Source organism: Xiphophorus maculatus, chromosome 7 (assembly GCF_002775205.1).
Source record: "Xiphophorus maculatus strain JP 163 A chromosome 7, X_maculatus-5.0-male, whole genome shotgun sequence".
In the NCBI taxonomy this organism is placed as follows: Eukaryota; Metazoa; Chordata; class Actinopteri; order Cyprinodontiformes; family Poeciliidae; genus Xiphophorus; species Xiphophorus maculatus.
The window spans coordinates 12239999-12265158 of NC_036449.1; the positions used below are offsets into that span (position 1 = coordinate 12239999).

Consider the following 25160-nt stretch of genomic DNA (forward strand, 5'->3'; position numbering starts at 1 on the left):
AATGTTAAGAATGTCATGAGGTTTCCTTCATTGTGCTGAAGCAGCTTAGAAAGAGCTGCAGATGGGTCACTCTTGCCCTTCTTTCAGTAAATACCCAGCACCGACTTTCCAGTTCATGCTGTGTAATAAACTATCTGGTCTTTTCAGGCCTTTGACTAACAGGAACACTGCTGAATGATGTCACCCAAGAGCTGCTCAAGAGATAAAGACTGATGCCATCCTGTAATCGCATCTTGATTGCAGTGACCTCCTCTGTCAGGACACTGCACCCTAACACACTGCAGAAACTGCTTGGAAGAGACATGACAAATGGCCCGAGGCATTTATCTGGCTTTCAATCTTGCCATATCACACTCTGATTAAGTATCTGCAGCACGGGTGAAAACCACGCATACATGCAGAATATGCTGAAAGGATCTGCTGCCAGCATCTCTTTGTCAACTCCTCAGGTCCTGTATTTATGTGTCCAAGATCTGATTTTAATTTGATTACAGCATAAAATGTATGGAAATAGATGTTTGATTTCAGAAATAAAGTTTAAAAGTTGAGAATAAACTTTCTCTTCATTTTTTTCTTCATATGACCTTGATTCTCCATCATACAGCTATCTTAAAAACATAAGGATAAATTTTCTCTACTGTTTTTGCTACTTTATTTTTACATTATCTCCCGGAATTCATTCTCATTTTTTGTGGTAAGTTTTCTTTTTTGCTCTTATTTTTTACTAACTCTTTGCTTGAACTGTTTTCCTGTTTCCTTTATTCTTGTTTTTTTGCTGCTGTCAAAGCAACATCTTCAAATGCCAACCATAAATATTCTCTTCTGTATGTTTAAACATTGCCTGAGGAAAACCAGGCATCTGTTGTTCTTGCCTGTTTGTTGTAGCTGATTTTCTCAAGTCTATCTTCTGCAAAGCTTCATATTTTGAACAGTTGTTGCTCATTCTTACAATACATCATATATTACAACCTCACACTTCAATGTATTTTGTTGTGCTAACAGAGCAATGCAGTGCAAAGTCATTAATTAAGTGTAAGAAATGTGTGAAACGGAAACCCCAAAATAAAATAAAAATTCAATTCAGAGGTTAGCTAACGGTCACGAGGACACTGGTGTCCTCATGAACTCATTGACTTACATGCAACTATATATCTCCAGAGACGTTTTGAGTAACACTTTATTTGACGGGTTGTGAATAAGACTGTTATGACACCATCATAAACATGACATAACACCTTTTATGAACATGAGTAAGTCTTCATGAATATTTATGACTGTTGTCATAAAGTGTCATTTGGTAAATCATGATACTTTTAATACAAAGTTGACATTATTCAAAATGTCTTAGTTATGACAACGTGTCATTAACAAAGAAATCATGATCTGACATACATTTGTTATAAAAGTATTACTGATTAAACTTTAATAATTATGTAGCTTTATGTTATTACAGCTAAAGTTGAATAAACCTTAAACTTTAGCTTTAATAACTAAAGTTTACTTATGTCAGATTATGATTTCTTGGTTTGATTTCATGATTTCTTGGCACTTTGAACTGTAATGTGATACACAAATAAACTTGATTTGATTAAAGCAACTGCAAGAAGAAAAATATGAAAAATCATCAAGTCAAGTCAAAGTTTATTTACATAGCACATTAACAACAGCCTCAGCTGACCAAAGTGATTCACAACAAGCAAAATCACAGGTATATAAATGAAAAAATAGAAATAAAATTAAGCTTAGTAAAACTAATGAGACATATAAAATTGGCAGAGATACCAAAAGTTAGTAGCATGAATGAAAACATTTTGGAAGAAGTTATACTATGTATAACTTTCCTTCCACTTCACTTTATTTCTACCTTATTTTTCATATAAAATACAAATAAAACGTGTTAAAGTTTGTGGTTTTAGTGACAGCATTAAATACTTTTGCAAAGTGCCTTATCTGTGACTTCTTCATCTTCTGCCTCATCCTCAGAGGAGGTCTCCATCCACTCCAGGCCCTCCTGAAGCAATAATAGCTTAATAGTTATACCTGATTTCATCAACACTGCAGACTTTAAGAGGGCCAAGAGTCTAATCCTCTCTGCAGATGAATATATCTGTCACACCTTTTGCACACCACCTCAATCTATCTGCCCCCATACGTTTCCAGTGCCACTCTCATTCGCTTCTCTGCCCGCCGTAATTTGCTTGTTTTCTACCATAAGACCTCTCAGAAGACACCAAAACCAACTTTGTAGTCCTTTCAAGCACACTCAGAGCAAATATCACATCTACAGCACTCCTTCAGAGGCCAGGCTATTAAAGAGTGCTTGACAAAGGCTGTGATTGTGCCGTCTTACAAACATATGTTCAGGAGAGCGAGAGCTCTACCAGACAAACAGCAGGTCTGCTCGAGGAAAGGGTGAAACTTTCATGTTTTTATTGATCTGGCTTTTCAGAAGGAGCCACTGCGGTTGAAAAGCCAAGACTTGTTTATACTTCACAGCCAAGGATGCATCAAGTAGTGGCAAGAAGCCCATAAAAAGAAGTGTAGAGCCAGAGCGGCAGTAATTTGCACCTTAGTGACAACTTCACTATGAGGATTTTTGAAAATCCGTCCAAATGACAACATATGCTGACATCGCCGAGTAACACCCAGAAAAAAAAACAACTTTTCTGTTCTGTCTGTGCCATTTAAGAGTGCGGCGAAAATCACATTGACAGCTTTTTTTTTTCCTTTACTACAAACACAACCTGCCTCCTTTTCTTTTCTTGCCGGTTCATCTGTGTGCGCTCCACCTCCCTTTATTTCCAACCAAAGAAATACAGACTTCTGTAAATGTGTGAACTGATGAGCGTCAGAAGCAGCTTTGAAAGTACCTGTTGCAGCAGAGCTTGATTAAATAATGCCATTCCAAGCTAACACAGACACCTCAGAACCAAAATGACTGACAGATTACGTTATTTATGGACGAAGAGTTATAACAGAGGGAACAGGTCCTCAATATTTGCAGCTGCTAAGCACTGACAGCATAATGGAGGCTCTATTTTTTTTCTCTCTAGGTTTTATTCCTCTTTGACACATTTCTTTTTGCAAAGTGAAAAGTTCTTCCATACCAAGAACTCGTCTCCTGGCTGCATCTGCTGATGGAAATGGTCTTAACTTATATTCTTTCTTATGATTTTGCACTTTCTGCACTCAAATCCAGGTGGCTTTGCTTTCTAAAGATGAGTTATGCCTAATGCTGTGATTATATGAGACATTGGAACGTAAACTATGAGGGTTTTTAATCACACCAACATCTTATCATTATCTAATGTAAATTAAAATGCATTTTTCCTGTCAACAGAGATAATTACTAAGCTTTAATACAGCAAGAATACAGAAATGTTATGTTTCTGGAGATGACCTTGATTCAGGTGGGATTGCTTCAAATGTATTTACCTTGAAATGGATTCTGTAAATCTGTATGAATGCTGTTTGTTTTGTAAAGTCATATGTGACGAGATAAACATACTGAAAACCGAGTACAACAGACAACGACGCCATTCTCTTAGAGGAATCAAACAGCATAAATGTGCTCACAAGCGATAAAGCAGCTTCTGATGCAGAAACACAAAAACTAAAATAAAAAACTTGAGTTGTTTTTCATGAAACAGAAACTATTTTGGAAGTAAGAAAAAACATACAGCGATATTTTTGTAAATTGAATTTTGTGAATCACCCCATGTGGTTTTCTTATAGGGGAATAAAGCTCTTGCATCACTTTACCAAGCAGAAGACGCTGAAGCATTCCCAATTTATTCACCAAACAAGCAGAACTGCTGTAGGTTTCCAGCTCGTCTTATCTCTATATCGTCTATATCACGTTTTAATGTGATCAAACTGGACTCTGTATTGTTGGACTCACTGTCAGTGCCAGAAATGGATAAACTGAAAAGGATTTAACATTGATCTGTTTGTGTAAAGTGATATAAGATGGATTTTAATAGTCATTTAGTGCTGAATGAGTAAACTGCGTAGTGGACTGGGTTTAGTTGTAGCCATATTGCATTATCGACACCCTGGGCAAGAATGCAATTCAGATTGGGCTGCATTGCACTTTCACTCTCCTGAAAAAGTCCATTCAGCAAAGAGTGTAATATTTTTAAGATGTTACTGAACAGAAACATTGATAACGGGAAAGAGAAAGTGATCATTTTGTCAAGTAAACAAGCAAAGGTACAAAGAAAGAATCAATGAAACAAAGTGTCTGAGCTTACAAGTTGTAACATTCACCTGGCTAATTGTTAAGACGATTTCTTCATGTGGTCTGTTCAAACTCAGAAATCAAAGCAAATTAGTCCACAAATTAAGTTATGAGTAATAAATCAGAATCAAACGAGGAATAAGTATTAAACACATAAACATAGCGATGGATGTACAAGACGGCAAAGAAAGCCAAGAACACAGCTGGAATGTGTCAATATTTAGAAATCAATCCTGTTTCTTTTTGCTACAATATAGTAACACAGTTTAGTATTACAGAGGGGTTTTTAAAAAAAATCCTGGATTGGTTCTGAGAAGTTATGAGATTGGTTTATGAATATTAAACTTTATAGAAATGAGCTACTGTATTTTAGCCACCAGTTTAAAAACAACACAAAACACCAGGAAAGATGAAAGCAAGATTTTAACATTTTACCTTGCTACAACCAAATATTCAACTATTTGCTTGTGAATAATTTCAGATCAATTTGCTTCTGAAAAAAAAAAATTGCTTCTGGCGTTGTCTTAAATAGCATCTTTTATGCTTCACATTCTTTCCAAAGTAGAAGGTATAAACATATTTCACCCTGCCGACAACACCTTCAGATTACAGTAATTTCAGCACAGTACAGAATGAACCTTTGTGACACACAGTATATCTTGCTGTCTATGGGAGTGCGCATGTTGCATCTTGTGTGATGTGCTTTCAGAGACGTTACCCTTCAGCCTGAACACATAACCTTGGACCGGCGCTGCCTAGGCAGCGTGAGGTGGACGAGTTGTTTGTATTCTGTCACATTCCCTCCTCTTTTATTCCATCCTTCCTTTATATTGTTCCAATCAGTCACACTTCTGTCTAATTATCTCCTTCTGCTCTGTCCATATATGCTGTGTTCTGTGTCGTTTCTCCAGCGCTACTTTGTCTTCATTCGCTGTGACAAGCCAAGCAGATCTTTTTTCATTTTCTTGACCTCCACTTTGGTTTTGGACATTGCCTTGGGTTTTGTGATTTGCGCACCTCACTCTAATTGAGCTCCAAACCAAACCCGATTAAATGACTCCCTTTGAATGTGCCCTGCCTTGAACTGCATATCTGAGTTAACATAATGTTGGTCAGCGTCACACGGAAATGTTCGGGAGATTTTAGTATGCTTGCTGGATTTACAAAAACGTGACAGTCAGTCAAACCTGCTGGTTTTGGAAATACTTTATAAACTTTCATGAGCCTTATCTTCATGCCGAATTCGGTTTTCCTTCTGTTCGGCAGCTGCGGCTCGCAGCTTTGTGTGTTTTGTAAATCTTCTTCTCTGCCAGTGTCCTCAAAAATCAAACAAACAGACAAAAAAACAAAAAAACAATCCCAACATAGAAGCTCAGCAGATGGCAAAAGTAAATGAAGTAAAGCGTTGAACTAAAATTGTAGCTCATGACTGAATTGCAGGATGCTGTGTCTGGATAGCACGTGTGAATCCTGTCTGGGAGTTGATTCTTTTTATCTGTGTTCACCCACATTTTCTCAGTCCTCTTTGGATTTGACAGTGGAAAACATTACATGGGTCCTACATTAGGGAGACAAAACGAATGGCAGTGCAGCTTCCTATTTTTGCTTCATCTTCTTCACATTTTGACATGATGTAGGCAACAAAGCATTGTTTCGTGTAGACAAAAGTAAGATTTCTTTCGTTTCTGTTAGTTCTCATACATAAATACTTCTATGCAACATTTATGATAAAGTAGATAAATACAAAAGCAAGTATAAAAGGATGATTTCATTTATTAAAGCGGGAAAAAACAATATCCAGCTTTCTTTCTTTTTTGTGAATATTTAAATGACACTGTTTTGAAAACATTGATTTTGTTTTACATGTTTTGTACGACTAAATAATTGTTTTTTTTGGGTCAAACCTCCAGAGTTACATCCTACACAGAACCCATCTGTATTCATGATCTCTGGGTTTCTGCTCTGCCTGCATCCTACTGGCATCATGTCACTTATATAACGCATCTGTGGAATTTTAAAATCGCTTTGGAGGAGTGAAACACGTCCGCGAGTCTCAATTTTGCTGGAAAAGCGAGGCAGACAAGTGAATCTCAGCGTGATTTGATCATGTGGTCCTTGAACATTTTCAACGGTTGGATGGACAGCAGCTGAAGAAGGAATCCAGAGTCTGGCCTCCACCTGCTGAGACACCGCTCCCCTTAGCAGCAGGTCGGGTTTTCATAGTTCAGAGCAACAACCCCAAACTTGAGCTGTGAAGTGTGTTTTGATGTTTAGAGCTAAAAATATAAGTATCATTGAGGCTTGTGAATGTAAAAGAAATCTAGCAGCTGGTTTTATTTGGTTTCTTCAAATCTTAATAAAAACATTGGAGGAGGATTTTATATCTGTGCCAGTTTAAAAAAATGGATATCATTTTTTTAAAACTGTGTTTAATTGTGTAGATAATTACACAATTATCTACATTTATATTTTTTATATTCATCCTTTGAGTTCTTCTCATCAGTGACTCGGTCATGGTTCATGAGGGAAACCTGCAAATCTGCCTCCATAGCAACATTCTCCAGTTTAGTCTGGGGGTTCCCATTTGTTCTCAGGAAAAGGGGGATTTAAAGTCCATAGTGGACTATGGGTGGGTCCTCCAAAGGTACACAATATTTATGTCTTGTTCTGCAAACTGCAAGCAATCATTTTCTACTTGGGAACCATGGTGCCAGACTGTCATCCTTATTGTTTCTCAGTATGCTGCAAACTGCTCTAGTGCAGCCTGAAGGTGTTGACTAGAAAAGACCACATAAAACACAAAAAGAAAAGATGACAACCACAACTAGACAATCTACTCTCCACAACTATCAACTGTCAAGATGAACCCCAACGTTGCACCCTGGTGGAGCAAACTCTAATGACAACTCTGTGAGGTAAAAGACATGGTCAATGGTTTAAAGCATTTCCAACACCCTAGAGTGAGTTTTTCCTGGGAAAAGTATGTTGATATATGGGGTTGTCATTCCTCACAAGTACACAAACCATTCCTGATGTACTTCCAGGATCAAGTGGTGGACTCACATGCAGGGGTCTTCCTTCCAGGCCAAACCCTGTCGAACCCCAGGAGCAAAGACAAAATCAGTCCAGACCTCACCAAGCACTATGGGCAAGGTTTTTGTTTTAGGTTGTAGTCTGTCGTTCTTTGAGATTCTTAGTAGTCTAACTTGTTCACTGAGGACAGTTCAAGAGACCCTACCTAGAAGGAAAAATACACTGAACGTAACAGCCGGGATCTCAGGTGTACAAACACCTTCCATCACAAGAAGGTGGCGGTTCTGTGCATATACTCAGTGTCGCGTTTCTATATGCAGTGGTGAATTGACACTCAGATAAAGTTGTAGAGATCTACAAAATAAATAGAAACAGGAAACACTTTTTTGTACCGTCTGTCAATCTAATGGACACTCAGTCTGTAAAGCTCTTATTACAATGTCTGCTTATAGACAACAATAAAGCATTAAAACAAAACATTGTCAGAAGTATCACTTCTGGGATTTTACTTATTTTTTCCTCTACATTTTCCTGCTACATTGCTATAATTCTACCTTCCCTTATGAGAAGTGTTCATTCAGATGACTTGTGAGACTTAAAACCAGAAAGTCTGATGACTTCTGAACCTCAAAGGAACCTTTGAAGTGAATTGGAAGACCTAAAGTTCAATTAAAATCTCTCCATCTTTTAGGAAAATCTGTCCTTTTTGTGCAGCATTTTGTACTTTTGCATTCATCCTGCGCTGGAGGTCTGAGAGGCTCCTGGGACGTCTCAGTGCTGAGGACGCTGCCTCGGGTCACAACACACAACCCAGTCAAATCAAGAGCGACAGGAGATAGAGGAACAACGGGCGCACAAACAAAGAGTGAAGGAGCAACAGAAGGAAATTGCATTTAGGGGCCAAAGTGCAAAGTGTTTTTATCTGATCCTTTCATGTTCGGATTCCTAATTTCCGAGGAAACAAATTCATATGTACATGTGAGGGTTACATTTCCGCTTTCTCTTTGTACAGGAAGTCGCTCACACAGAAATGCTCATTTCATGGGTTTGTGGGCAAATTCTGAAAGACCTCCATACTTCACAGCGTTTACTCACAAACATATATCCAAAAGATTTTTCAGCCTACGCTGAGCTACATGTAGACGGGTGGGTTCAAAACAATTATCAAATGAAGGTATAGGAGCTGGCTTTGAAAATATTTACCCCGCCAGGATCGACTTCTCTCTCTGGCCTTCATGTTTTTAGTCCCTCTGTCAGTCCCATTTCTCGCTCCAGTCCGTTTCCTGTCAGAGAATTACAAACGGTAACTGAGTGGAACAGGACTGATTACTGCGCCTGAATCCACAATGTGGTTTTACGCTTCAAGTAAAATGTTGTTAAAGCGCCTTCTCCGATACTCAGTAGGTGGGTTTCAGGAATTCAGGCATCTGGTCTGTTTTTGTGTTTTTTCCTTTGATCCTTGTCAATGTAAATATGAATCCAAGAACAATGAACTTTTCAAAAGACAGTAATTAGAAATGGGCCTTCTAAAACTATGAGGAATGACATCTATTGACCGACAGCGGAGGCTTGCTGCTTTCACAGAGCGCCTTGTGTGAAGCAGATCAGTTCAGCCCACGTCTTTAATGATCCATTTGCTCAGAGATGAGCGCCGTGCGAAAGGGCAAAAGCTTCAAAATTACTTTTTTAATAAAGATGACAAGGTCACTTCCAGCAACACTGAATTAACAGACTTTTGTTTGCATATTCATGTAAGCCTTTTTGTCGTTTTAATCATTTCGCTCACTTGCATCCCGACTCTCCGCCATCTGCTCCTCATTTCTGCAGCGCTCCCTGAAAGCAGCAGAACCGTCTGCCAGCTGCTGGTTTCCTGCATTCCAGTTCGACCCCCGAGACACACAGGCTCTTTTTGTAGTTCCAACCCAAACATCTCCGCTGTCTGACAGACACTTTCTCTATTTCACAAGTGAAACAAAACACTTGTAAATAGGTTTTACTTTTATATTTACTGTTCTACCTAATCAACAAGCACACTGTCAGCAGTCCCTATGAGATAATGTGCACAACTTTTTAAATACAAAAGAAACGTTTCTGGTAGAAAAGAGTAGTTGAATTTCTCGGGGCGTTCTGTGATGAAACGGTATCGGATTATATTAAGGGTCTCAATAAAAAAAGAGAAAAAGTTCAAAATTGGCTTCAAAAGCACAGAGTTGATGTCTGAAGTTCAGTGTGCAGAGGGAGTTCATTAAAGTGGAGGATCTTAGGGAAAAGACCAAATCTCCCTTCATCACTATGTGTTAGCAGGGGGATTTCCATAAATTAGAATGACCTTCTTTACTACTGAATTAAAAAAAAATGGACCATTTGCAATTAGAAGATATGACAGAAGTTCAAGTTTGTGAATTCTGCCAGCTTTTACAGTTGAACATGTTCTGCAGAAGTATGCAACCATAAATGTCTAGCTTGATGTGCAAAAGTAAGTCTCTGAATGGATAGCAGAAATATAATAAATGAGCCCTGTGGCACACCATCAAAGTGGGGGAAATTATGTATTTTCCAGCCACATAGCACCATTTTATGGCACAATCAAGTAACTATGTTACTTTCGGTTATTGCGAAAATGGTGTATATATCAAATAAGACTAAAAAGGAAATGGATTTCACATGATAGCCATATGTGATGCCTTGAAATTCTCTACAAGAACCTCCTACCCTTTCAGACACTCTGCCTTCAGCACTTCGTTACAACAATGCTTCTCCATGATGCAGTTTACAGAGTGTTGCAGTCCGTATGATGAGCTCAGCAGACATGCAGTTCCACCAGGTGATTGCTGATTGGCTAATTGCTGCTGTCACTAGTCTTGGAAACTGCAGATCCAAGAGGAGCTCTGAGTAAATCAGTAGCACTTTGAATGAGAAACGATTAGGTACCCTGAATGGTTGCCATGGGCGGATTCATTCAAAACAAGCATGAAAGAATCACAGCAACACTCCAAGTATGTTTTTGATGAATGAATAATAAGATATTGAACTCAAAAAAGTCATATTTTCCCCTCCTTTAATAAATCCCACTCTAATAACCGGCAATTGATTCATTTGTAATCTTGAATGTTCCCATTTGTCCTTTGAATGAAGACATTCCATTTACTCTGATTAGCCACAGATATCTTTGAACAGAAAGTCAGAAGCAGTGGTTGATAATATCTTTTACTTACAGACTCAAATATCTCTCAGAGAGAAAATTGCTATTAAGTTGATAAAGAATGATAAATGCTCTTCCCTTTTCAAAAACAATAATCTCATGATTTGCCAGTTAGAGAATAACATTGAGCACAATTACAGCAGACTATCGAGCTCCAGAACAACTGGGTTTCACTTTTCAATCAAAGCAGGATTTTCTCTTAATTTTCAGCATATACAGGAATAAACTTCAACTGCGTATAAAAAAATAACACATATTTTGTTATGGAGGTGGAGTTTCTCGCTTGGCCTGAGGCGTGGCCTAGTTGACCAGGACAAAATTCATTCAGCAGGCATTCAGTGTGTTTTGCCCCCACAGCGTGGAATCAGTTGCAGTCTGAACTTAAGATGTCGGAAATGATTTCACTGGACTTATTTCGAGCAGTTCTTAAAGATAGGCAACAAGATTCTATGAAACAGTGTCATTGTTTTTAAATTGTTTTTATTGTTTTATACTTGTGCATATGTATTAACCCTCTATGGCATGGCGTTGCCCTCAGGCAACAAACCACATAGCTGTACCTCACATTGCTCCTTTATTTTATTTTTTGGGGGGCATGATTTTTGACATATTTTTGTCCAAAAAATAGTTCTTTTATGAATATAGTTTTTGTTTGATTTGTATTTCATTTCTCATAATCAGTGTAGACAATCTTGGTGTTCTAGACCAATGTTACCCTGAGGCAACAAACCCAAATCTGGTTCCAGGAGGTGTCAGAGTCCGATTTTATGATTGACATGTAATTAGGGACCACCAAGCTCCCAAAGAATGCAGGAAAATATTTCTTCCCCACAAAAATAAAAAGTCATGCCATAGAGGGTTAATTGTTTTTATCCTGTAACCAGGTTGCTATGTATTGCAAATTTTTGCTCAGGTCCCTCTTGAAAATGAGATCTAGATCTCAACGGGGTTTACCTGATTAAATAAAGGAATAAAGGTTAAAAAAAATCCACTGAATGAACAAACACCTCACTTCCTTCTTCCTGCGAATGTTCAGATAACAGGATGGGTCATTAACAGTTTGGTTTCTGCTTTGACTTTGTCCAAAGCACCACGTCTCAATCCAGCTGGGTGTAAGAGAGAAGAGGCTGTGAAAAAGCCCACATTATGATCTTGTGGTGAGGTAAACCCAGCAGCAACAATGCAGTGTGAAAGCGAACCGCACCAGGTGAAAATGTAACAAATGTTGCAATTTTGATCCCCAACCGAACCGAGTCTACCGGACCATCAGGTGTGAAAACACCCCTCGTCTGAATCTCTTTTTTTGAAAAAGTGGAATAAAACAATTTATAGAGCAGGTGACACAGTGAATGGTTTGAAAAGAATCACATTTTGGCAACTACAGTTATAAACTACAGTTAAAAACTGTAGTTTTTAAAACTACAGGTATGAAAATGACAAAGTCCCTGCTCCAACACAGCGGTTTTAAATGACTGAATTACCTCCTCAGCATGTCTGCAGAGGCCTGGTAGTGAAACAATCATTAAACTAAGGGATCCTTTAAGCTGAACTTCAGCCCTTGAGGCCTGGCACTGAATGCTATGGGTGAACGATATGCGTATGTGGGCGTGGGTGTGTTTTTAAGCCTCTGTTGGTAAATTTTCCATTTGTATTTAGACTAAAATTGGCCATTAAGCATCTATAACATTTTGCTATAAAATTATCTAAACATATGCTCCAGTCTGATTGGCATTACCCTCCTTAATAGGAAGAAATATCCCCGTTACCTCACTTATTAACTTACTTCCTGATTGTGTAATGGAGCAGTTTTTGAAAGACTGTCACCTGCAAACACTGCAGAATTGTCCTGTTTGACCCACACTCAACCTACTCCTGCAGGCTGGCCCAATCTGAATGTGGCCATTCATCATCGCGCTCATCAATATATTCTTGCCATAAAGGTACTGTCACAACGTACAAGTCAAACAGATTACCTGGGAAACTTTCTGAATTCTCCCCCAGGACTGCAGGATTGGATGCACAGGGCCAGGCATCTGAATCACTGGAAGATTCAGATACTGCTGACCCCATCCATCTTCGAAGCTCTCAGATCTAATGGTTGGTTAGATTTGTAAAGAACACCATTCTTGTGCATTTACCAAAGTCTCACTGAAGTCATCTGGTAAGTGAAGTGGATCCTGGTGGGCGGTTGCTGCATCTCCTTTTCATTCTCTAAAAAGAGTAGCCTATATTTTCTCAAGGTACTTCCCTTACACATCCTCACACAATCAAACTCCTTCAAAAGATGCAAAACGTTTCCTGCGGGAAAAAAAAAATAGCACTGCACGATTAAGAACTCGAAGATCACAGCATTTTAAAATGCATTTATCCCACTTTCTCCTTCATTTCCTGCTCCTTTTGTTGCCTGTCTATTCATGGAAAAGTACTTTGGATGCAAAATTCCTTTAAGAAAGAAAAAAAAAAAAGCTCTGTTGTAGTGTTATTTGCGTAGGCAGGGAGGTAAAAGACATTCCACTGCCACAGGCCAGTTTCCACTTCTAAAGTCTGTGCAGCCTCCTTCCCTCCCCTCCCTCTGGTTGTCTAGCAGTTTATGAACCTTCAAGGAGTCCTACAAAGACTCAGTGAGTACAAGATGGCTTCCCAGCAGCTCTGTTTGAGGGTTATTGGGTTGGCTGCATTGCTGACACTTACAACTCTCGGAGGTAAGCGTATTCTACAATATTTATTTGGCTTTTCTTCTGCTTCAGTGAGGTTTCACTTGTTTTGTGTCTATTCTGCACATTAGCCCACTCTCTCTTTTTTTCTTATTCCCTTTTCTGGTGTGGTTGGACACGTGTTTGCTCTTGGAGAAGAAAATTTGTTAATTTCTAATAGTGCAACAATTTTATTTTATATAGAGTGAGCCTTAATTCATGCATCTCCCTCAAAATGTGCATTTTATCAATGCAGTTTAAAGTGGAGAAACATGTAAAACCCAGATGCTTTGATATTTGACAAGAGGAAAAATCCATCCCAGTCAATATTATGTTATTGCCAGAGTCACGTCATGGTTTAGCTTTAATTATAAGCCTGAACTGCATTTCCAGGAACTCATGAATTGTGTGCAAATGAGTCAAAGTCAGAAGAAAATTCTTAGAAAAGATTAAAAAGAAGACGGAGGCGAGCATGGGAATAATTCACACATAACCGAGACCATCTGGGCCCAGGCTGCGTCAGAGTCAATCCAGTCTGACACGGAGAAGGGAAACAGTTCAGAAATCAAGCCTGTCCTTTTAGAATACCTTCATTTTTTTCTTTTGATCACTAAATTTCAACGGTATGGTTTGGATTTCTGGAGTTTCTTTCTGTAATGTTTCTCAAGGGAAATTTTAGCATCAAAAAACATCACTGCAGTTAAAAATATCAACAGTGACTCTGAAATAAATGTACTAAAAAGTGTTGCATTGAAAGTGAAACCAAAAAAAAGACATATTGAAATGCTAAAAGGTATACATTAAAAACAAAAAACTCATTCGTAACCGAGTTGTCACACTGTGAACCACTTTGGAGTCCTTGGAGTTAATGAAGCGCTATACAGTGGCAGGCCAGTTACAAGAAGAAAGCCTCCATTCAATGTTAAATATAAAAATATTACACTCAGAGTAGGCAAAGGTATGAAGAACTTACATCAAATCAGGGGCATAAAATTTTCAGCATTTTTGTGATTCATGGCTTGTAAAAGCTACACTCTTGCAACAGGAAGCTATATTTATAAAATAACAAGGTTCTCCAGAATAACATGGAGGCATTCAACCCGGAAGGATTAATGATAAAAGAAAGTTTCAACCTTGATGATATTACATAGATAAAGGCACAAAGATTGGTACAACATCAGACCACTCGTACTTCAGTAGAACTTAAATATATTAATAATAATTAATAGTTATCCAGACCTTAAAGACAAACTCACTCATACTTATCCGATATTTCTATGGAACATTCGTTCTAATTATCCACCCAGAAACCAACCAGGTTCCTTCTTGAAACTCATGAGGTATTTTCCCTGATCGATAACCCCGCTCTGTCTAGTTCCTGAAAGTGCATTGTGTGGAAGGAAGCTACATGAAACGTGCACAATACTGTAAGTTCCTAAAACATGTTTGAATAATACAATAAATCTTATTCGAACAAGATTTATAAGATGAAAATAAATAAGTGAAAAATTAAAGCTGATTGTGCACTTTGAGTGTAAGAGACCTAAATCAAATTAGTTATTTCTGCACACAACCTTGGCCAATACAGCTGATTCTGTTCTTACTTTTGCAATGCTTTTCTGTGCTACTCCACTTCTTAAAGTCAATCAATAAAAACCCTTGAAAGCGAAATGCCAAGTCAATAAATCCATCTGTTATTGCAGAATCTCACTCTGAGCCAAAAATAGTTTTTGCTTTTCAAAGAGGAACCCTGCTCCAAAAGCAGGGTTTAAAAAAAATCTATCTTCAGCTTAACACAGCTCTTTTTTTTATTTTTTAGAAATTCTGACATTAATGTGTCTTTAAAGTATCATTTCCACTGATTACTTTAAGAAAACATAACGGTATTAATTTCCTTTTTGACAGCTGGGGATAAATTTATTCACACCTTTTTTATTTAAGCTAATTGCCTTTGTGTGAGTGACTTTTGAAGAAATAAGCTGTTCCTTTATCGTTTAATTCATCTGCACAAAAACCTGGTTATAATTAATCTCCTCCATCTGTAACCCCGACCACATGGTGAACACGTTCTGCTCGCTGGCAGACGGACTGAGATTTAGAGCTGATGTCTAAGCTGCTCAGTTTACTCTGCGATAGATTTCCTTCAGTCTGCCTCGAGTTTTAAAACCCAGACGATTAAATCCATGTATAAACTCTCTGAGAGCATAGCTGAGCCATTTGCAAGTGCAAATGCACAAAAAAAAGATCATCCAAGTTGGTGAAGTGGAAGATTTGTTTGTTGGTTGCCTCTGGTCCAAGAGTATTTTGAACACAGAGCAGAGTTGCTCCTCCGGGCTCTGAAATAGTAGCAGGAAACAGATGCATCAATAATATTCATAAGCAAACAAGCTGAAAACTTGTTCCCCTGGACTTACCAAGTTATTTTCTGGGCTTTCTCTTCCGTTTTAGCATCTTTCGAAGCACAAAATATGCTGCCAGCTAGTTTCTTTATGCTTTTATAGACTAAATAAACAGAGGTTTTTGTTGTGAGTAAAATAATGTATTTTCATTTTGAACATATTTTGTTTCATATGAAATATCCAATGACAAGAACAGCGTACAACACATGATTTAAAGGTAAAGGCGTCATGAAGTTACCTCTTTTAAATGGAGTCTAAATGTTACTGCAGGCTACAGAGTGTCACTGTGGGACAACCTAGTCACGTGGATGTCTCAAAGAATCTCCCATCGTGATCATATTTATCCTTACAGTTTTATAAACATAAACCTGATTTTGGAGAAATGTTAAAAATGTTACAGGTAATACTCTGTAGGCAACCGTCTGGTGAAATCTCACATTGCACCAGAGGTACCGGTCTCTCTACCTTCACCCTCCCTGCCCTCATCCCCATGCAAATTTGTGCTCTAATCTTCATCCGTGTCACTTTCTAGCAGCAAGTACTTTTGGAGCGCGTCATGTTCATCCGTCCAAAGTCTAATTTGTCTTCACTATGCTCATCTGAAGGTGTGATTTCTACCCCCTTCCACCTTAAAGGGGTGTTAAATGAGGCTTAATCCACTCTGCAAAAGAAGGAAAATGGGATCTGAGCAAATAGTTCACTTTAAAAATACTTTAAAATCTGCAGCATGGACTTCACTTTATTGCAACCTACATCCAGATTCTTTCTTCCTTTCTTTTTCTCTTTCTGAGTACTAGCAGCTTTGAAGCATAACGTCAAGTCGTGTTTAACATATTCAAGAAAGTGGGGGGAAGGGTAAACCTTTTATATTCCCACTCCTTATCCATTTATCCTCATATCGCCTACATAACCTCACATATATTATATGAGTCCAATATGGAATATATGCCATTTAATATTTAACCCATCAATATAGAATTTATTTAAATTTAATTACAGAAGCAAGAATAATCAGTTCCCCTTGAATTGACAAAACAAAAAATCTAGGAGAAACAGAAACATCAAGAATCATCATTCAATAACAATAAACTGTGAAGATATAAAAAATGTCGGTACAGTGCACATGTCAAACTCAAGGCCCACCAAAGCTTTTTTCAAAGGCCACACAAATAGGATCTTCATGATAATAGTTTTGTGATTATTACTTTATTGATCAAATCAAATCAAAGCAGTTTTTATGACTGTGTACTGCCAAAATACACCAATGTGAAAATATGTTAAATAATATTGAATTTTAAGTTCTCATCGAATTTGGACAAAGCTATTTAACAGTCAATTAAAGCTGTAATTTTATAAAATATGTTGTTTATATACTTGTTAAAACTGTCCCTATGTCCTGACAGTATGAGACAAAAAAATCTGTGAAAAAAATCAAGTGCTTCTGCCTCCGTTCTGTGCTGCTTCTGCAACGTGTAGAAATGCACAACTCTGTCAGAAACAACCAATCAGATCCAGAATGAGGGACTTAGTGCTGCCAATCATCCTCGTGTTCTGTCGCAACAGGCCTTTTGAGGACATTCGTAATGTTGATGTGGCCTAAAATGAAAACGAGTTCGACATCCCTGGTGTAATGGGATACTTTTATTACATACTCAAAACAAGACATAACCAAAATCTCACACTGTCACTGTGATTTAACATAATGAATAACAATGTTCCCGATTGTTATTGTATCAAAAACGAAAGTCTGCTCACCTGTTAATATGAAACTGAAATTATGTTCTTATACTGTTTCCGTGGTGAGACAAATGTGTCAAGGTTTCAAAATAAATGACTTTCTGAAAATACTGCAAGTGCTTCCCCAGGTTCTTCCCCCGCTTTTCTTAACGTGTTGCGTTGATCAGACGGATGCATTGTGGAGACATGACAGGCAAAGAATGGGTTGAGTAGAAAGGTTCAAGGTTTCTGAGCGCTTCAGCAAAGCACTTTCCTGGATGTGAAGGTTGATTTGAGTTCAGATCAGAATGGCTTTGAACTCAAACCTCTTACGTTTCGATTGGCTTCCTTTGCAGACGTGTCCAGCGAGAACCGCCTGCAGAAGATCTTAGTGAAAAGAAATGGTAACACTCAGACGCCACCAATTTTTTTATTTATTATTTATTAAACTGACCCACATCAGAAAAAAAGAAGTCCTTTTAATTTGTTCCCTCTTTCATTAATTTATGTAGTGGCAGAAGCTGAACATGCTCCATCCAAGTCTTCGGTTGCCATCCCTTCGTCTAAGGCCCAAGAGTTCCTGGCCAAGCTGAGCAGAACAAAGAGGAACGTCTGGGATCGCAGCAGGCCAGACGTCCAGCAGTGGATTATGCAGTTTATGCAAATGGGATTTGATGAACAGGTAAATTTTCTATTATTTACTTTTTTGTTGTTGTTGTTGAAAAACTGATGAGTTCTTGGTGTAGCTACCAGACATGAGCACTTTCCTCAAGAATACAGAAAATAAAATGTACTTAATGAGCAGAGATGGAAAGTTGCTCTCGTCTCTACGGTTTAAATTTGACACGACTGCAAGACTGACTGTACAGTCAAGAGTTCACAGCAAGGTCAAGAAGATTCAGTTCTTTCAGATGAAATTATGGTCGATTTAGCTTTTACCAATTTGACTTGTGCTTTATCAAATAGCATGCACTTCCTGACTTTAAAAAGGCTTTAAGTCCTTTTAAGTCTTGAAGCTTAAAAGGCTTCAAGACTTTTAAGCTAAACCAAAAATGATGGCTATAATGCCTGCCAACATTTTCACAAGAGTCCTGCTAGCTTTTTTTAAACTTTAAGTTAACAAGACATCTAAGACATTAAAGAGTTTAAAAGAGCTAGAATTAGAGAAACTGAAACTTAAAGCACATAGTAAATAAAATACAGAGTAAACATCAACCTCATCTAAATAATCCCCTATAGAAAGCACCTCTACCTACACAAATACTGGAATAAATAATAAATACAGATGAAAACCTATGTGAGAAACGGCATTCAACTTCTGTGTGACAAACATGAATGCTGTTTCTCACACAGAAGTTTAAAGCTACTCACTGATCCAGACTCAGCTCTCTTTCAGGTCACTGACCACCATGATTTCACCAGAGACGGTGAGGAACAGAGAGCAGAGATAAGAGCAGGGAGGGAAGGAGGCGGACCGCTCAAAATAAACCCCCTGCTGCGACTGTTTCCAACAGCTGACAGCAAGTTACAGGCAGCCATAGCAGCACTTCACCAACACTCACGCCTCGTACATATGCCATCGGTTGTTGCTTCCTTAAAAGGCCAAAGCTGTCAAACGATTGGCCTTTTCAAAGTTTGGCTTTCATACGTTTTTTTTTTTTTTTAATCATGGCGCTGCCTCCTGTCAGTGTCAGTGGACGTCTTATCAGTTGCTGGTTTGTCTGTTGTTGAGTTCACCGAACCTGATCCGTCTGGGGTGTCTTTTTCTCGCCAGAGGCTGGAGGCCGACCTGCAGTACTGGATGGACCACGCCCGCTCCCACGACCAGGGTCGACAGCATCACTACGATGAAAACGCCCCCATCGGGCCAAGGTCTTCTTACAGGCACGGGGCAAATGTCAACTACGACTACTATTAACATCGCCCACACACAAATGTTTCCAGCTGTGATGGAAGCTAAAGCAAAAATGATGGCTATAATGCCTGCCAACATTTTCACAGGAGTCCTGCCAACTTATTTTGATTGCATCCGTCAGTAAATCCCTGCAAGTGTTTCTGTATTCCTACAATAAATGAAACTGTTCAGCCTCAAGTTTGGGGCACTGGCTTTTAATAGAAATAAAGACGAGGTTTGTGCTGACTTTTGTCTCCTGATTTTACTATTTAAACTTGAGTCATCTTCATTTGAAGCTCATCAAGAAGTTAATTGTAATCAAATTCAAAAGGGAGAGATGATATGGTTATTAAAGCAGACATTGGTACTGACTTTGGACGTGGCCAAAACCAGCCATGACTTCTCTAATCACCACCAGCTGTAGCAACTTCATGCTGGACCTCCAGCAGTGCTGATTAAGTGACTTTTTCTTCCTTGAAAAACCCTTCCCTTCTCTACTTCAGAAGTGGATTTTTTTCTTCCACTCAACTTTTCCATAGTACTTTCCCTATAAGCCAACTTCTTTAGTATATTCGGTCACTGTAAAGAGAGCAATCTCTTCCATGAACCACCCATGATGCTTTTGTATTAAATAAAAATTATTCTTTAAATTTTTTTTTCTAAATAAAACAAACAACATCGAGGCTTTGATTCAGTAAAAATAAGTTTCATGTTTGGGTTTTTCTACCTTCATATTAAACATGTTAGCAGATCAGTAAAGTTTTAAGATTGATACATTTCTTTTGCATTAACTACACGATTAGATAGTTCTAGGTTAATTTTTTTATTTTTTAAAAACAGCAGATTCTAAAGAATAAAAATAAATTAAAGCAAAATCATAAGTGTAGCAGCTCACCAAAGGAAGACAGTTTTACACTCCAACCTTAAGTTTTCTAACCTTTCCTGGGTTATTTTTTTACCTCACCTGTTTTGGTGTGCATGTTTTGTTGCACTTCAAATTCAATTTAATTACTGAAGTTCATTCTTGTATCCAAACAAAGGCACTTCATTTGTTGAGATAAATAACTTGATTAAGTTTCAATTTCTTAGTTCTTGTACACTCAGTGCGAAAATATACAACAGCTTAGGAGCCCAAACAACTGCAGACATAAAACATTTCTTTTGACTGTCAGGTTTTCTTATCACTACATATTCTGTTCTTTTGATCTTAATTAGAAATCAGTTTTGAAGCTTTTAGCAGAACTTTCTGAACTAAAGTGGCAACATCACACGCAAATCATTGGAAATATTTTATTAAAATAGCCTCTTCACATCAATATGATACTGCACACCGTGACATGAAAATTTCACAAACACAATATCTTTAAAAACAATTATGGTGCCGTAAACTGTTGAGCTGGAGAATTTGTCCACAACCTGCCGTGCGCTACGGGTTTGGCAGACTGACAAGACGTCCAGTGGGAAAACAAACTCGGACGGCTCCTCTCCAGACACGATACACCATGAAATTGATAAACGCCATTCGTTTCCGCGAGGTCTGAGCTGCTCGCCAAGATTCTCATGGCGTTGTATTAAATAGCAAGAACAGCACGAAATCCACGAAAATATACTCCCAAAACATAGGCTGGAATTCCAGTCCTCCGCTCCAGCAGGTAGCTTCTTTGATTCAGGCTTGTCCATCAGTTTTGAAAGCTTCATGGAGGGAGACCTCACCAAATCACAGCTGCCGCTCCGACACAAGGCATCATCCGCTTTTAAAGAGAGCTCAGAGAGAAAGCCGCCGCCGCCGTGACCCAAAACGGGACACTGTTCCAAAAAGTGCTCTACTCAGCAGGGTACATCAGAGAGAAGCTCCTCTCTGATGGTGGAGGAGTGTTCGGCAGAGCAGACCGCTGCTGCTCAGTTATGTCTGGGCCTTCCTTTCTTCATGCGGGCAGCTTTAGGTTTGGGGATGTACTGGTTGTTGGCCTGGTGTTCTAGTTCCCTGCTGAAATACTGAATAGTTTTGTTCAAACCTTCCTCCAGCGGCACCTGTTCACACAAAACATTATTGCTCTGTTAGTATAAATAACTGACATGAACGTCATATGCTACAGACAGGTTTAGTTACACAGAGAGTTGTGGTTTTTTGAAGTGGGCCTTTGAGTAAATGAACAACTTCATGTTTTGATGAAAGAGAGGTTAGCTTTTAAGTTAATACCTAGTTAGAGGATTTTAAACTTAACCAGTCCTGATTGATGGTAAGTTAAAAATGACAAACCATTTCTGCCGCTAGCGCTAGACTAGACGTTTGTTTGATTGCACTGACCCAAAATACTCTGCATTATAGTCCACTTCCTGCTTTTGGAGCGGTCTCTGGTCTGCTTGGCATTCACATACACATTTAAACCACATCAGAGTTCACTTCTACTGAACCAAGACCTAGGATTTTAGGTTTTGGTCTAAATGAACCAGACTTTCTGGGGAATCAAACCAGAGCTCGGTTAAAGTGGACTAATTAGGGCTGGTGTGAATGCACCCTGTGTCTCCCATATAGCTTCGCTAACTTATTACTATTGTGTACGAGCTTTACACAATATAAAGTTCGTATGTATACAAACTTTCAAACACTATATATAGATGTTTCATGTCCGTTTCAGTTTCACAGCTTAAAGCCTCCAAGGATTCAGCATATGAGCTTTAAAGCAACTTTTTATCAACAACCAAAGGCTACATGTGTGGATGGGAACAGCTCATGTCGTGCAGCACACATACCACGGGTTCCCAGCCGAGCATCATCTTGGCTTTTCGGATGTCGGGTCGCCTCCTCTGGGGATCGTCCTGGGCCTCCGACAGAAACTGGATCTGACTTCGGCTCACTGCGCGTCCGCGATGCGCATTTGGATTCATTTGAATGGGTTTAGGGACAGAGAATAACATGTTCACAGGGGGGAAAAAACTGTAATAACATCAAACTTTTAAGAGATTTTTTTCTTCCTATTTTTTTAAACTGCAGCTTTAGAAAAATAAATATTAAGTAGTGAAATAAATTAGCAGAGAACAAACTGATCTCAGGTTTTCGCATTATTACCTAGTAAAAATGTTCCGCTCTCTTCCTTTCCCTTCAGATGAACTTATCTATGTGCCACATACAGTGACAGGAAGATTCTGAAGGTTTTCACTCAATGCAATACGAGTCGTGATAGCTTTTGCATGCATATTTCCTACATAATTTATTCTGTGTTGGTCTGAAAATTGTACAAGAGATAAATGTGAATGAGGGATTACAGGGGTCAGAAGCCTACACTGACAGCGAGAGGGATTACCATCTTACCAACAAGACTTTTGATGAGTTGGGCAAACTCCAATATGGTGTGCTCTTCTGGGTTTCCCTGAAATTACAACATTTATGTTCATTAAATCATTCTTGTGAGCGACATACACGTGAAGAGGCACGAGAAACGCTTCCATTCCTATTTTGTAGAAGAATAAATTTTGTACATCAGATTTTAAGAATGTTGCTCACCAAGTTGACTGGGCTGCTGATGTTGCTGTTCATCAGCAACACGAGGCCGTTAACCAGGTCGCTGCAAAAAAAAAAGAAAAAAAAAAGTTTCATCAACATCAAAATTATAAACTTTTATAGATACTGTATAATAAAAATGCTATAGATTGTTTAATCAGTAAATCCATTTTGAATGTGCTTCCGAAACTCAAGTTTAATCCAAATATTTACTTTCACTGTATAAAAAGACACAAAACATTTTTCCCTCACTCTGACAGTAAATCAGACTAATACTTTTGGATAGGTGGGGATTACGATATTTTCATCCTTATAAATGCCAGAATAAACTGGCATACAGTACAGACCAAAAGTTTGGACACACCTTTTAATCCAATGAGTTTCCTTTATTTTCATGACTATTGACATTGTAGATTCACACTGAAGGCATCAAAACTATGAATAACACCTGTGGAAATATGCACTAAACAAAAAAGTGTAAAACAACTGAAAATAGCCCTTATATTCTAGTTTCTTCAAAGTAGCAACCTTTTGCTGTGATTACTGCTTTGCACACACTCTGCATTTTCTTGATGAGCTTCAAGAGGTCGTCACCTGAAATGGTTTTCACTTCATAGGTGCCCTGTCAGGTTAATAAGTGGGATTTCTTGCTTTATAAATAGTCATGAAAATAAAGAAAACCCATTGAATTAGAAGGTGTGTCCAAACTTTTGGTCTGTACTGTACATCTCCTTAGTATACAGTTGAATTGCATTTTAACATGTATAATTTGGGTCAGGTGTTTTGGGTTTCCTCACAGTTGTTTGTTGGTGTTTTGACCCAATCCTTCATACAGAATTAATAAAAGCTTGGGACAGTGAAGTCTGTCATCTCCAAAAAGTGTTATGATTTATTGGACCTAAACATTTTAAACCTTTCCAAACGGTAAGGTTTAACCAGGGCAACAGCTCACCACCAAACACATCCACCCTCACCGTGGATGAAATTATGAACGACTGTGAACAGGTTTGTTCCCAAATCTTTAGTGTCTGGAAGAAAGCTGAAGATGAGGCATTTTATTTTACAGCCTCACACGGAGTCCAAGTTACAACAAAAATCTTGGAGAAAATGCCTTCATCAGTAAAAGAAATCTGACTGCAGAACTGACTTTGACAGAAACCCTGTGGAGGTTTGTTTTTTTTTCAACCTCGAAGCCTGACCGGTTTGGAAAAACTTTTGCAAAGCAGAACCACAGACAATCAGATTTTTTTTAGGTATAAAAAAAATCTGTTTGTGATTTGGCAAAGATGAAGATTATCTGAATATAAATCAACGCAAAAGCTATTAATAGGAATAATAGCTATTCGGGAAAATTCTCAAATTTTCTTAATCGTAAGTAAAATAAGGGATAACTTGAAAAGTTACACTTCCATAATACTCCTTATATTTCCAGAGGGTGTAGTGAAGTGTCTCGGTAACATTAAAAAAAATGAAGAAAACCAAAGTACCAAAAATACTTTTTGAATTACTATTCATTGAATATGAATACCATTCATTAGTTTTATGAAACCAATGAAGTTTCATAAAAATTGGACTTAGCACCACTTAGTGCCTGTTGCACAGTCTTATTCTGGTCCAACATTTAAGCGTTTTTTCCTACTGAGACCTGATGTTATTTAGAATTTAAAATGTTGAAACGTTTTGATCTGAGCCAAGTATTCAAACAGATCTCTCTAAAGCTTTTGAAATTCTATTCACTGGTATTTGTTGAAACTATCACTTTAAAAGTAGAATATATTTTTGCTTTAAACTGCTTCTGAAAAGGCTTAAAAGGGAACAGAGTGGTTAATTGACACAGATGTGATGGATGAGTGAAAGAACAGAGTCTCTGCTTATGAAAGTTCGCTTGGAATGCCAGAGGAAGATAACATCACCGTATTGACTGCCAAGCTACACATTTAATTTCATGGACGAAATCTGAGATGATACTCAAGCTCTAAGCAAACGGCCTTATGCAGCACGCTCGGTACCAAAACCTTTAGGAGCTCTTTGTCACTGAACTGATGCTAAATATTAGGTTACTGAATGCTATGCTGTCGTTCTTGGTAATTATATCTGAAATAAATGCGTAGATGGATGTGGTGTAACAAGAAACACATTCCGCCTGCAGTGATTTAGAGGCTCCTGGTTATTAAAAGACTGAATCGATTGTGGCAATTTTATTTTGTACTGTTCCAGGAAAACTGCTTTGTTCCTTAATCTAATAAGATGGTTGCGGCTGACTTTGTAAATCAAAACAATTTTAGGAGCTTAAACGCAGAATCCCCCTATCGAAAAGCAGCTAAAGTTAGTTTGTGGTATTTCTGAGCATAATTACTTGTTGTCCAAAGAAAAGCTGTAATTTACAATAATATAATCCCAATTATCTTTTGAGGTGCTTCAGACATTACTTTATTGAAAAGAAATGTTTGTCCTTGATAGAACATGATTACTGCGCCAAAA

At 38.2% G+C, this 25160-nt stretch overlaps 2 protein-coding genes across 3 annotated transcripts in view; one reads left to right on the forward strand and one right to left on the reverse strand.

Moving 5' to 3' along the window:
- Positions 1 to 13040: 13040 nt before the first annotated feature.
- c7h2orf40 (chromosome 7 C2orf40 homolog) lies at positions 13041 to 19423 on the forward strand. The gene is made up of 4 exons (XM_005798056.3): positions 13041 to 13177; positions 17640 to 17687; positions 17796 to 17965; positions 19058 to 19423. Exons 1-4 carry the CDS (start codon positions 13066 to 13068, stop codon positions 19199 to 19201), a joined length of 474 nt encoding a protein of 157 aa, XP_005798113.2. The 5' UTR covers positions 13041 to 13065; the 3' UTR covers positions 19202 to 19423.
- Positions 19424 to 20453: 1030 nt separating this feature from the next.
- uxs1 (UDP-glucuronate decarboxylase 1) overlaps positions 20454 to 25160 on the reverse strand; it is a 34689-nt gene continuing 29982 nt past the window's right edge. For both annotated transcript variants that reach the window (XM_005798057.2, XM_023337469.1), the window contains 4 exons: positions 22683 to 22743; positions 22491 to 22548; positions 21932 to 22035; positions 20454 to 21208 (listed from right to left, as the gene is read on the reverse strand). In XM_005798057.2, the coding sequence (XP_005798114.1) occupies positions 21077 to 21208; positions 21932 to 22035; positions 22491 to 22548; positions 22683 to 22743 (355 nt within the window). In that variant the 3' untranslated portion in view covers positions 20454 to 21076. The remainder of the gene's footprint in view (positions 21209 to 21931; positions 22036 to 22490; positions 22549 to 22682; positions 22744 to 25160) is intronic.